This window comes from Erpetoichthys calabaricus, chromosome 9 (genome assembly GCF_900747795.2).
Source record: "Erpetoichthys calabaricus chromosome 9, fErpCal1.3, whole genome shotgun sequence".
Classification (NCBI taxonomy): domain Eukaryota; kingdom Metazoa; phylum Chordata; class Cladistia; order Polypteriformes; family Polypteridae; genus Erpetoichthys; species Erpetoichthys calabaricus.
Genome location: NC_041402.2, coordinates 41,518,138 through 41,532,795, shown reverse-complemented (window position 1 = coordinate 41,532,795; position 14,658 = coordinate 41,518,138). Strand labels below are relative to the sequence as shown.

At 42.8% G+C, this 14,658-nt stretch overlaps 1 protein-coding gene across 1 annotated transcript in view; it reads right to left on the bottom strand.

The window, feature by feature from the left end:
• Positions 1-1,912: 1,912 nt before the first annotated feature.
• Positions 1,913-14,658, bottom strand: part of psme3ip1 (proteasome activator subunit 3 interacting protein 1) — a 136,609-nt gene continuing 123,863 nt past the window's right edge. The window contains exons 6-8 of the mRNA XM_028809362.1: positions 13,243-13,376; positions 4,210-4,274; positions 1,913-2,491 (exon numbers count right to left, since the gene is read on the bottom strand). Coding sequence (XP_028665195.1) covers positions 2,271-2,491; positions 4,210-4,274; positions 13,243-13,376 — 420 coding nt within the window. The 3' untranslated portion in view covers positions 1,913-2,270. The remainder of the gene's footprint in view (positions 2,492-4,209; positions 4,275-13,242; positions 13,377-14,658) is intronic.

Below are 14,658 nucleotides of genomic sequence, written 5' to 3'. Positions count from 1 at the left end.
GGTGCCATCAGCATGAAAGCCTCACTTTAAACATTCAAGTAACCTGCACCAAGGAGAGACCACCAGCTGGTCAGCGACTCATTTTGGTACCTGTGGCTAATCACACTGGACAATGAAGATTTTTGCTTCCTAAACACCTCTGGGTATACCTTATGGATTTTCGCCTGCTGACCTGCCATGTCCTGTTTTGTGGTAATCGCCTATTTTTTGTGATTTCCTCTCGTATTATAAGTACGCAGTCCAACAACTACAACTGACACATCTGTGGAGATCTAAACGTAGTGTCAGTGCTACTGGGAGTGCAGCTCAGATATACCAAGGAGTTTGATGGGACAGCCGTGCTGAAGGGTCTCAGTAAATTCAAAAGAGCTGGCAGACAAGTGTGCCCCCTCTTCATGTAAAACCTGGACTGATGAAAAATCTCATGAAAGTGATAAGCAACGATGATGAAGGATTTTGATATTTGAGGCAGATGTCACTACGAGTAACATCACACATTCTGTCCACTAATCAGACACGCCACTGATGACAAGCGGTGTGAAGATCTGCTAGTGGGCCGGTGGGAATCGCAGGGAAGGCTTTCAGGGATGTTGTTGAGCTGAGAAGAACAGACCAAGAGGGGACACGATTGGGGGCTTTGAAATTATAAACACAATCGGGCTGTCACTCTAAAATAAATTCTGCAACAAGCACACAGGGACACAGTTGGAAAATTGTTAAAGGCAGATTTCACACAAACGTTATACAGTGTTTCTTCACATAAGGAACTGGAGACACATGGACTACGTTAAGAATAACATGGACAGGACGGGCGAGCTTTGTTGAGCTGAATGGCCTGTTTTCATCTAGACTGCTATCAAGTGGAGTGATGCACAGCAGGACTTTAGGGATCTTCAGATCTCGACTTAACGTTGTTTTAGACAATCTGTGAATTGCACGGACAAGCTGATTGGGCTGAATGGCCCGTAATCATCACAGAATTTCGAATGTTCTCATTTTCTTGGCAATTACAGAGCACCAAACTACGTCCATCTGGTTGACAACATGCTTCAAGCATACAAGCCATGAAGTGCAACGTGTCACCAAAGATTCATTTTCTGCATTCATACTTGGAATTCTCTGCCCCTCGCTGAAGTCTTTAGGACTGACTCAGGATGTGAAATTTATGGCAACAACTAAACAAAGCCACTGAGGGTCAGGTTGTACCCGAGCGCTTTCACTGGCCCAGGAAGGGGCAGGTTAACCAATTCTATTGGCCTAAAGTATGGCCGTTTATGATTGGTTTTGAACCGGAGGCTATTGTGTGCCATGACACCCCATTGCTTCCTGATTTGTGATAAGAACGGTATAAAGTTGGTCACCTTGCCTTTATATCTCTCTCGCTCACCACTTGGCCACGAAGAGACGACCACCACTCTTGTTATTTTTTCCAAGATGACGACAACTCGGCAGCCACACTGAGACAAGCATGTGGCCTGTTTGAAGACTCCATTCACAGGCCAAGTCAGAGTGAAGATAAGTTACCTATGGACGCAAGATGGACTTCTGTTTAGGCTGTAATGGTACAGTTTGGCAACATTCATACTGTACTCTACTCCATTACCAATAATGCACATTTAAATGTGTAACTTAACGCTTGCCTGTTCCTTTACTCTGTCTAAGTGCATGAAGTTGTGTTTCATAATCACCAAAAATGTTTCAGGAAGCAAAACCTTTGAAAAAGCGTGTTGTCCAGTGTAAGAAGTCTCACCTCTGCACCTCCCAAGACCCACTTTGCTCCTTTTGCCGTCTGGGCTGACGACATGCAGCACGTTGTCGGATTGCGCTCTTGCACAGTTTTCTGTAAATTCCTTTGTTGTTACGCTTACTAGGAAAAGGGCATAAAAATGAAAGAATAGCAAAACACAAAGCATTAGGTGAAAGGTTTATTTCAAAATCTCACTTTACAGACATTTTCAGAAATGTTTTTCTCTCATCCTACTCCACGGACAATGGAGTTTAGCAAAATCACCAAGCAACTGGAACTGTCTAAATTATTAAAGATGTGAAATTTAGTATCTTCGGCTCTGGCATGTCCTCGGCAGACCTAAACATCCTTCGGCCAAGTTAGCTCTGTAAAAGTGTCAGGAAATCTTCCATTCATGTAGAAGGGTCAAAGGTCAAACTGTGTGAATGGAAGACAGGGGGGAAGTGGGAAGTGTTAGAAAAGTCTCCGCACACAATGAATTGTGTCTCATGCAGCAAGGAATGAACAAAACTAAGAGTTCCCCTCAGAGGGTCTCCAAATCACGGTTTGAGCGCAGGACGGCAGAGACCAGCTTTCCTGCAACGCTATCAATACCTTCACTGTCGCTGCTGGAGTCCGAGTCGCTGCTGCCAGAGTAGGCCCCTAGGCCCGGCAGGATGCCCACACACACAGCTGCTGATGGCCGGAGAACTGCCATGGAAAGCCCACTAGGCTGAGTTGCTTCTCCATGGCAGTCGGCCTCTGCTGTGGGAAAAGGGAGAGGAGAGAGATAAGAAAGCACAGGAAACTTGCAGAACCAGCTTCAACACACAGCAAGTTTATGGAAACAAAACAAAAAAACGTGGACTGGATGAAGAAGCAAAGGACATGATGGAAATCCACAATGCCAGGCCAGGTCTCCCAACGCTTCATTATTTAGGGGTGACCTGCTTAGGTGCCAGCAGCCATACCACCTCACCCATACCTCAGGACAGCATGCTTGGGCCTGGCCAGCACTTGGATGGGAGACCAACCAGGAACACTTGGCTTTCTACTGGAAGAGGAGTTGCTGAGAGCAGCAAAGGGCGCTACACAGCAGTCTGTGTGCGAGTGCCAGTGCCCCAGCGCAGTGACATTGTGCTGTTAAAACTGGTGGCATTCTTCTGATGACATGTAAAACCAAGGTCTTCACTCTGTGGTTAAGAAAGAGTCCTGTACAATGCCCTGCCTAAATTGCCCACCATAGCCTGGTCTTACTGGCCCACTAATCACCTCACTCTGTCCCCCTTTCACCACCCAACAGCTAATGGTGAGTGCAGTGGCACAAGAATGGCTGCCATCACATCAGGTGGATGCTGCACATTGATGAAGGTTTGAGTGGTTCCCCATTGTCTGTGTAAAGCGCTACAAAAGAAATGAAAATAGTCCATTATTGACTGCTGGTGTTTTTTCACACTATTTGTAAAACATCAGAGGTAGAGAAGGAAGTTCCACTTGCAGCCCTGTTGGTATTTTTTCACACCAATTCAAACACTTAATCTGAAATCCTAAAACGGATATACAAGGCTGTCAGGCAGCTTATACTTCAGCACTGATGGGTGGTGACCCCCCCGGCTGACCAGGCAGTCTCTACACATATGAGCTGTTGGATGAGATGGTCATGTCGTGGTCTCACCACTAACCTCTGTGTGTGATCTTCACTCAACATGTCAGGCCTCTCTCTGGAGAAGCAGGGAGGTGAAGAAACCACACAATAGTAACATGCAAGCTAGTTTGGGCAAGCACTACAGCTTGTAATGTAAATGTAGTGTGTGGCGGGAGGCCAAGAAGGAACAGGAGAGGGACTATGCCTCCCCTGGAGCACAAGAGGGCAGCCGCCCTGGTTTGTGTGGGGGCCACGGGAATTGAGCATGGAAGCTCAAGCCTATAGGGGCCCGTAACCACCGCCAGGGAGTGCCCTGAAGACTATGAAGCCCTGGACGTCAGCACTTCCGCCACACCAGGAAGTGCCGCAGGAAGCTCATCAGAGGGCACCTGCAACAAGTCCGGGTGAACAGAAAAGGGGCCGCCGCCCTCCAGTCGTCAGCTGGAGTCGGGTGGAAGAGGACGAAGCTTGGAGGAGAGGAGTGAAGGCGGCGAAGAGGATTTTGAGAGGCCTGGACTGAGGGTGTGTGGTGAAGGAGCGCTGGGTTGTGTGCGGGACATTATTTATTGTAAATATTGTAAATAAATGTGTGGTGGTGTTTTGAACCATTCGTGTCTGCCTGTCTGTGTCGAGGCTGGTCTCCACAAGTGAAATAAAAATGTGAAATCTGTTTTGACTCCACTATAGAGAGCCTTTCAACTAAATACGCAAAAAAAAAAAGCAGATGACAACCAAAGCTCCCAATGAAGCGCCAGACCACAGGACCACAACACATCTGTAAACTACAGGGCAGTAGGGGACACCAGGAAATAGGCGGCTTTCTTTAAAAATACTTTACCTTCATGTCTTCTGTCTTCCTCTTTCTCTACTTTCTGTTTTTTTACACTTTCTGAGTTGTCCAAGCTTTAAAAAAAAAAAGAAAAGAAAGTTAATTCTCTTGGAAACCAATGAAGAAGCTCTGACCTCCATGTTTTTTATCCATCTGTCAGTTTTCTAACTGTGTATCAACTTAACTTAGCAGCCATCCAGCAGCCATACCATCTGCACATGAGCAGGCTATCCCCCTGAAGCTAAGCATTTGTGGGCCTTGCCAGTACTTGGATAGGAGACCTTCTAGGAAAAGCTTGGCTTGCTAATGAAAGAGGTGTTGGCGCCTAACCTTCCCCTGTGGTCTGTGTGTGAATCCCAACACCCCAGTGCAGTGATGGGGGAACTGTACTGTAAAAGAAATGGTGCCATCCAAATATCCAGCCCTCAAAATTACTAGCAGACACTGTATTGGAGTTACAGCCCAGACCATCAGAGACTGCAGTTTTATAGTTCTGAGAAGCAAGCTCAGCATGACTGCCTGAGTCTAATCTCTCTTCAGAAAGCAGTGGTACAGAAATCAAAAATGAATGCACCCTTTTTATGTTCTATGGATACTGTTTTATCATCCATCCATCCATCCATCCATTTTCCAACCCACTGAATCCGAACACAGGGTCACGGGGGTCTGCTGGAGCCAATCCCAGCCAACCCTCATCTGGAGGGTTAAAAGCTGACACACAAACGCTGGCGAATCTGCCTTCTTCGTATCTCACCGTCACTTGATTTTTTTTTATTCAGTTTTATTGAGTGTTCCTGCTCATGCTGACTTAGTGTGCACCTTATGGTGTATGATGTCAAAAAAAAAAATAACAGACGTAGGTATATATGATATTTGGAATTATTCGTTTTATGACCTGTATAGTACGTTTCGGAAAACATTGTGGCACGGATGCAACATTATTCATATTCATTCGCATAACGTCTTGCGGTTTGTAATCAGTGACTGCGTGTTTTTTTCCCCGATCTTGCCAGTCCCCACATGTTGCTGTATGCTGTTTCTTTTGTACTCCAGATGAGACAAAAAACATTGGTCCAAAATGTCTGTGGACACAAAAAATCCCCGGGCATCTTCTAAAAATAGTAAGGTGTAAGTCTTGGCTAAACTGCCCACCATGACCTTGTCCACTCTGGCCCCCTGATCATCCTCTGTCTCTACTTGGAGTAAATGTATGATAATTGTAAAAGTTAGCTTTTTCTTTTTAAATTCAGTTTCATTCTCTCAGTCGCGTTCACGATCCCCCAAACTCCCCCCATCTGACACTGCTGTTTTCACATAAAGACACGCTATAGCTCAAATGTTATTTATTTGGAGAAGCGCTATAGCTCGAATGTTATTTATGTAGGGAAGAAAGTACAGTGTCAGGTGCTCATTCAGTGTAATAGGAACCATAGCACAGAGAGGTGTGTGCACTGCAACAAGTACACATGTCGTAAATGTAGGAATGGCGGACCTTGGGTGTGAGGGAACTGTTAATATTTGAATGTGATGATTTTATATAGCACGGATCGGAAATCAGCAGTTCTTAACATTGCACCACGCAAGCTGTCGTATCAACCGCCTACTGTAACTTGCTTTCTTTTTTCTTCGGTTATAGTCTTGAATAAAAGTGCACTTGTTTTGTTATACTTGTACACCAACATATGTTCCTGTGTTTGAGCGACACGGGCATGCTCAAAAAATACACGTGTAATGCCACGAAAAGTGCATGCAGAGCTATAGCGCGTCTTTATGTGAAAATAGGAGTGTCAGGTGGGGGTGGGTGGGTTGAGGATCCTGAACGCGACTGAGAGAATGAAAAGTGAATTAAAAAAAAAAAACAAAGCTAACCTTTACAAGTATCATAAATTATACCAGCTGTTACTGACTGAAATGAAATGTATGTTTTTATTCTAAAATAGTAAGAATAAGAGCAGTTCTCAAAACGGAGTCATGCGGGATCGAACTCATGACCTTTTGATTACCAGTCAGCTGCTGACACCATAACACCACAGAAACAGTTGTAGTAAACGTGTCAATGTCGCGTGCTAAGGCGGCTTTTTTTTTTCTGCAGTTATATTTTTGAATAAAATCGCACTTGTTCTGTTATATTTGTACCTTTTGTGAAAGTGTTTCTTTGATATTTGGACTTCAGGCTTCATACATTATATAGTTTATGCCTACATTTTGTCATTTACTACTAGAATATGAAAAACGTTTCTGTTTTAAAAATGTGTTTACACAGATTACTGTAGAAATGCAACACATATGAAATGTGTGTGTTCCAAATAACAATCTACTATTTCCACTCTAAAACTCCACTTCACTCCCAGATAATCAATCAAGGCATGAGCTGGGAGAAGTTTGTGCACATTCTAAGTCAGTGGGAGGATAGAACAGCCGGCTGCTTGCAGCTTGTGTATATCAGCTGTGAAGGACAGCCGGGTCCCATGCTCGGCAGGGACGCCCCTGCTGCATCTGTTCCAGGGGAGCAGCCATGGACACTTCAATACCTCCCCCGGGACGCTTGGTGGCAGCCTCCCTGGCGGATGATGATTCCCCAAACTGGCGCATGGCTCCATGGGAGATGGAGTCCTCCACAGCCTGGTTGGGGGCTCGGATGGCCGCTAGGGGGAGCTGCATGGAGTCTGCAGCCCGGCTGGTCGAATCTTCAGCCCCACCCGGAAATGCAATTAGGACCAGGTGTTCAAGCACCTGGAACGCTTCTGGGTGGGGTATAAAAAGGACCAGCCACCACCACTCAGGAAGCCAGGGTCGGGAGGAGGAGGACTACGCTTGCGGAGGAGTGGTGGGAGAAAAAGAAAAGATTGTGGTGTGGAAAAGAGTGCTTTTGGGACTGTGTATTGCTGGTGGGTCACGGGGAAGACATGTGCCCACGGGTGAAGAACAAAAATAAAAGTCCTTGTTTTATATGTGCCTCTGTGTCCTTCTGTGCCGGGTCAGGCGCATATATAGCGCCTTTACTACACAGCACATTTAGATGACAAAAGGCGCTGGTGGAGAGGTGAGAACGGTTTTAAGAAGCGATTTAAGGTGGGACGGATCTACGAGTTTTTTCGTAGGCTCTGGTAATTCTAGTGTTAAGTGGATCTAAAAAGAGATGGATGGAGAATACAAAATTTCACGTCTGTTCATTAGAAGCTGAGAATGAGAGCAGGAAAGTATGCTTTGCCAAACAACTGGATAACAATGTAAAGTACTATCAGCATAGAGGTAGCTGGGCCTAGAGACTCTATTAATAGAAAAGCCTTAGATAGCTGCAGTCAAGACTTAAGGCACAATTTTTACTTCTTAAAATTTTGGGTCGTATGAATTGACTTTGTGCTTTTTGTGCTGCGCTGATTTACTATGCTTGCTATGCTATGTATCCAAGGAAAACAATAAGGTTGTGGAGTCCATCACTGATCATTTACTGTGTGATCTTCAAGCAAATCATTTCAACTGCCACAGCCACGTCTCCAAAGTGAATATAAGGGGGTATCACACCATGGAGGGCACCACCTACAACATAGTGCTTGTTAAACACAAGGAGATGACAGACAGACTCTAAGAAACAGCGCAAGTACAGGGGGGTGAATGTTAGAGCGCGTGAGCTTATTCAGTGCTGCGGGATCAACGCACATATTCATCTTTTTTTTCTTTCAGTAATAGCGCCAACATAAACCCACACCCGATCCGACACTGTTCGTTTTCAAATAATATTGCATTAGTGCGATGATGTTTTCACATATATTGTCTCTTTTTTTCAGGTGTGTAATAGGAACCACAGCATAGAGAGAAGCGTGTACATTGTAACAGGTACACACGTTGTAAATGTAGGAAAGACCATCCTTGCGTGTGTGTGAACAGTTGACGTTTGAATCTGATGATTGCATATAGCGCTGAACTTACTGCTCTGTACTATTCTATCCTCTGCATGTCCTGGAGTACAAAAGAAACAGCATACATCAACATGTGGGGACTGGCAAGATCGGGGAAAAAAACACGCAGTCACTGATTACAAACCGCAAGACGTTATGCGAATGAATATGAATAATGTTGCATCCGTGCCACAATGTTTTCCAAAATGTACTATACAGGTCATAAAACGAATAATTCCAAATATCATATATACCTATGTCTGTGTTTTGTTTTTTTTTGACATCATACACCATAAGGTGCACACTAAGTCAGCATGAGCAGGAACACTCAATAAAACTGAATAAAAAAAAATCAAGTGACGGTGAGATACGAAGAAGGCAGATTCGCCAGCGTTCGTGTGTCAGCTTTTAACCCTCCAGATGAGAGAATGTCCAGTTCCATTGCCTCAAAACACCACTCACATCTCCAGTTATTCCGTTTCAAATAAAAAATAACCGCGTCAGATCCCTGGGTGGGGGGGCGGTAGTATGTATCGTGATCGTGATTTAGAGAGAATAAAAGTAAAAAAAACGTTAACTTTTACAAGTCCTATAAATGCACACCGTGTGTTACAGATGCAAACCAAATGTATGTGTGTACTGTATAATATTAACAAAAAGAGCAGCTCACTACTGAAAATGGCAAATATAGGAGTGAGTGGAGATCGAACCGGGGACTCTTGATTACAAGTCAACAAATCTTACTGCTACGCCACGGAAGCTGTTGAATCATCTTTGAACCTTCTGTGAAAGTGTTTACTTGATCTTTGGACTTCAGGCTTCATACATTACATAGTTTATGCCTACATTTTGTCATTTACTACTAAAATATGAAAAACGTTTCTGTTTTAAAAATGTGTTTACACAGATTACTGTAGAAACGGAACACACATGAACTGCGTGTGTTCCAAATAGCGATCTATTATTTCCACTGTAAAACTCCAGCACTTCAATCACTCCCAGATAATCAAACAAGGCATGAGCTGGGAAAACTTAGTGAACGTTCTGCGGCGGTGGGGGATGGAATAGCCAGCTGCTAGCTGCTCGTCTTAATCGGCACATTTAGAAGACAAAAGAGTGCCGAGAACGGTTTTAAGGTGGGCCGGATCTACGAGTTTTTTTGTAGACTCTGGTAATTCTAGTGTTAAAAAGAGACTGCAGAAATGAGATCTGCATGGAAAGTGTGCCGGGAGGGACCCTTTGCTGCCCAGAAAGAACATCAGGACAAGACTAACATTCACTAAACGAAGAACTGGAATTCTAGATCAAAGTGCTATGGAAAGATGAGGCAAAGATATGCGTTATCCCTGAGGGACTAAATCAAACACTGTGTCGTATGTTTCCACGTATTCTGAACATGGCCAGCAGTCCTCTATGGCCAGAGGGATTAAGGTTTCAGTGCTTCACGTTGTGCTGAAAGTGTATCACATCGTTCAGCTGCAGGTAGTAGCAGCCTGGAAAAACATGTGATCAATAGTATTGCTTTTTGTGTTTCTTTACTGACTAATTCAATTTAATCTGAAGAACATGTAAAAAAAATTAAGTCATTTTTTAATAAAAAATAAGATAAGCCTTTCTTTGTTTAAACAAGTGGTGATAGACTATCTTTCAATTCATTAATTTCCAAAGTAGCATTTATCTCTGGGGCTGAGGCGTGAATCAGCAAACACAAACATTGCTTTACTTTTAAAAGAAGATCTGAGGTTATGTCACATTGTGAATCTACTACTTGCTGCTAGGTGTTTACTTCTATATAGCATACCAGAAATTGTTTCAGATTGTTACTCACACTTTGGTAACCATGCCCTGAATATTGAATATTAACATTTGCAGCTTTGTGACTCGACTGTCATAGAGCTACCTCTTAGTTGAAAGGTAGATTTGAAATTGTCCTTCTTAGAATGCTTGCAGATGATACCATTTAAAAAACAGGTTTTCAGCACTTATTTCTTTATTTATTATCTGCTTTGGACTGTGGGATAACCTGGGTTCCTTACAACAAACATATTACTTTATCAATGAATGTAACTCTGACTAATTTGACCTTTAATTGTATTGACCTTTTATTGAGTACAAAATATGCACAAGTATGCTGCAAATGAATAGTGGCTGAAGAAAAACAAATGTAAAAGGCACCCTCTATCTGAAATACTGCCTAGGTACAAAACTAAATTATCTACTGTATGTTAGCTCTGCTCCCTTCTCCATGCCTTGCTAGTGTCCTTAAATCCCTGTTAATTCTAATTTCAAATGCAGATACAGACCTCTAGACATGAATTGGTTCTCCAGTTCCCTGAACACACTGGTCATCTTACAGCCACTTACACCTCCTTGGCTAATCTTTGCTAATGTCATCTGACCTACACTGCAGCAGCTACAGTAAGATGAGTAACATGTTTTTAATGGAGGTTAATATTTTGATAAAATTGTCAATTACGGAATGAACTGGATATATAAAGGAAAGAAACAGCTTTCTGACAAGTAAGCACATACTCCGAATGAAAAGTATAAAAAAAGTATACAAAAGAGCGATTGTTTTCGGGCATGTTTTACTGACTAACTCCTTTCTTATGGCATCAGTACACCATGATGCTCACTGTAGGACTGGTTTCGCTTTTCAGTTCACTTCTCCTGATATACTGTAATAAGCACAAGATTTATTTTCTTTTCATACATGATTTGGCGGAGTGGTGGCTCTGAGGCTAGGGATCTGCACTGGCGAACGGAAGGTTGCTAGTTCGAATCCCATAAATGCCAAAAGGGACTGACTCTGTTGGGCCCTTGAGCAAGGCCCTTAACCTGCTATTGCTCCGTCCTGGGTGTGACGTTAATCTGCATCCATCCCTGCATGTAGACCCTCCAACCTGCAAGGAAAAACTTGGGGGTTGGTGGCAGAATTGTCACTCCAGCCACCATAAAAAACCTCACACTGTTCCAGTCCATCTGAACTAGTGTGGTGCTGAGGTGTCACCTGTCACATGGCTGGACCCTGAGTGGGTTTGTCATGTGGTGGCTGCGGCAATGCACTGTATCAGCGCATGCTCCTAACCTCTATCTCTGTACATGATTTATCTAAATTGTGCGTTATGTGCAGCCCTGTCCTGTGCTATTCACACTTAAAGTATCAAAGAGCACATGCATGATCAAGCATGTATAAAAGGAAACTTCTCAGTCCAAAAAAGTTCATTTTTAAAAAGGTTTAGTAACAGTTCACACAAGAATAGAGAGAAGTTGTTACACATGCATAATAAAAGGCAATAAAGGAAAAAAATGTTTCTTGTTTAAACTTAACCTTTCTTGTTAAACTTCAGTTGTTTTCTATACAAAAAAGATCAGTTATTTCTCTGTGCCTTACTTCACTTTCAGTATGTTCTATACGTTCAGCACTGAATGTTCAATATGGCAAGTTATATTACATACAACTAAGCATGTCAAGGCACGGTTTGAAACTGTGTGCCCATCATGCCTTACTTACGGCAAGGCAGGTGACTAACTGAGACTAATCTGTAGTCAGGGGGACAAGAAACAGTTAGAACATACCAATTCAATTCAGCTTGTGGGATTTATAATAAGAATGTTTAACATAACTAAGAAAATACTTCTATCAACTTAACATAACCTAAATAGCTAGCAAATGGCTCTTGCACATGTTGTGCAATCCCTGTATCTGTTTTCCTCACAAAAGACTTAAAAAAGGCATTCGAAGTTGAAACCCAAAGATTATAAAGATGCTTAACCTTAGTTTGGCTGAAATCAATTTAACATCACATACCCCAAAATAAAATCATCAAAAGCCCCTAAACTGTCCTGCTCCACAGACAGATTGAGGAGATCGTTCCTCCCCCAAACTATGCGACTCTTTAATTCCACCAGGGGGGGTAAACGTTAATATTTAACATTATACATAGTTATTGTCTGTTTTTTTCACCTGTATTATTATCATTCTTTAATTTAATATTATTTATTGTATCAGTATGCTGCTGCTGAAGAATGTGAATTTCCCATTGGGATTAATAAAGTATCTATCTATCTATCTATCTATCTATCTATCTATCTATCTATCTATCTATCTATCTATCTATCTATCTATCTATCTATCTAAAGTAGAGTGGATAAAGTCAGCCATTTTGAGAAAAGAAGGGAAGAGCAGTAAATGTAAACCGGGTTATAAATCCTTCTTCGCTAAGAAACATTGCTCTGTAAGTCATGGCAAAAAGTTGTAAACTGTTGCATAATAAATTTCGAACTTAATAGACTACTTTTAACCCAGCCAGTTATTTTATCTTAAAACACAGTGGCACCACTACAGGCCTGGTAATGGATGATGAGTTGTGGCTATAAGCTAAGTGGGGCCACATGATCACAGTGCAAGTCCACATGCCACTAAATTATGCAGCTCCCCAAGAATGACGTACATTCATAACTTCCACACATTCCTGCCATGTGTATCATTTCCTTTACAAAACAACCTGCCTCTTCAGAAGAATGCATCTTCCTTTGTTAATTCCAGCATAACTGAATAATCACACTTCTCAAGCTTTTAACTTTATGAGTTACATTTGAGCTACATTTGGATGTTAAGGATTCTGGATGAGTCAAATGCCACTGAGTGACAATTTTACACAGCATTTCTTAAATATCAAACAACTGAAAAAGAGGGGAAAAATAAAAAAAATGATGGAGATGGGGGATGACAGTTCATGTGTCCAGCAACAATATTCTCTGTGACGTAGAGATTTCTAGGCTGTTATTCTTATAAAGGGTGGCGGTCATTATACTACAGTAATACACTACAATGAAAAAGCTGACCAGCACTGCAAACATCAAATGTCACTGTGTGGGTGTCAGAACAAGAAAGGAAAAGAGGTTAAAGATGCCATAGGATTCCTGTGGGCGCGCCAACCCCCCCTCCCCCCTTTTCTCTCTGTACAACATTGATGACTTTCAATAACACACCACACTTGGGATCTGCTGTTATTAAATCCCTCATGGCTATCATTCAGTAAGACCACACAGTTGCCTGTGAAAGTTCCCTTTTTATTTTCAAGGTCAAGTTAAACATCTTCACATCCCCAAGACCTAAACCAGCAGTGAAGAACCTCACCTTCTGCGTTTCACAGCTCCTGCCAGAAGTTTTGCTTGTGACATCATGTTCTTATTTTCAGTCATTTTAGATGATGGCTTCTTTTCCGGATTACTCCTTGTTTCTATATTGGTGGGCAGCTTTGAGAGTGCATTGTGATCAGATTGTTAAGGAAACAAAAGATCTGTCTGCTTTTAAAAAAATATCAAAACATTTCTAGTCTGCTCATGACTAGATTTCAGACGACTCCTTTTAGCAGTGAACACTATCCCCATGAACTCTGCATGCTCATTACTGTAGAGATGTTAGCGCTCCTACAAGTTAAATTACTGCTCAGGATCACAGTACGAGTCAGTGGCAGGAACATAACCAGCCAACTTATGGTTTACAATCCAAAGCTTCAGCCACAAAGCAATACTTCTCTACTTGATCACCACTTCTGGCTTTTAATTGTTTTTTTTTCAACTTCATTAAAGTCTCAAACTCGTGGAAGCAGCCTCTTCAAATGATCTACTGGTGATCTGTGCCCTATGTCAACTCAGATTGCATTAAAAAAAGAGAATGGCTATTGTAACAAAAGGTGCTATATTGGCGCCTGCCCCGACACAGACAGACACGGGAGGCACACTGATTAAACAAAGACATGTTTTATTTCAATTTCTTCGCTTGTGGGCAATGCCTTCCCCATCCCCACAGGCACAACACAGTCCCACAAACACAGCACCTAACTCAATTCTCTTTCTCCACCACTCCTCTCCGTCAAGCTTTGTCTCCCTCCTCCCGCCTCTGGCTCCCAAGTGGTGGCTGCAGGCTCCATGTATAAGGCACCCGGAAGTGCTCCAGGTGCTTGATTGCCCATTTCCAGCTGCACTTCCGGGTGTGGTGAAAACACTGCCCATAAGGGCCCAGCAGCTCCTAACAGTGCTGCACCAAACTCCAACTCCCATGAAGCCCTGCAGGAGTCCAAGGCACCACTGCAACCCAGGGGGGTTGCCATCTAGCGTCCCGAGAGAGGTATTGGGTAGCCCATGCTTGCTCCCCCAGAACATATACTGAAGGGGTGTCCCGGCCGTCCACCGCACTATATAATCAATGCTGATTCAGAAACTGATTGACCCCAATCGAGCTGTCTGACCCGTTTCCAAAAAACTGAAGCAAGCATAGTCTTTAAACTGTGCCACAACTGCACTATTCAATTCCTAAGAAAGAACATAAAAAGCTTTACATTAAATTTGCCTGTACTCCCTTGTCTCAAAGTGCACAAGACTACCATTTCCGGACTACTGAAACTTACATAGTTAAAGATGAAACAATTATTTGAAGAATTAATGTGATTCCATTTCTAGTTTCCAAAGAGGATGCGACAACTTCTTCTGGGAGCCATTGGCTTGCTAAACAAAGCTCATTTTCCTGGCAGGCTAAATTGCTTTAGAAAGC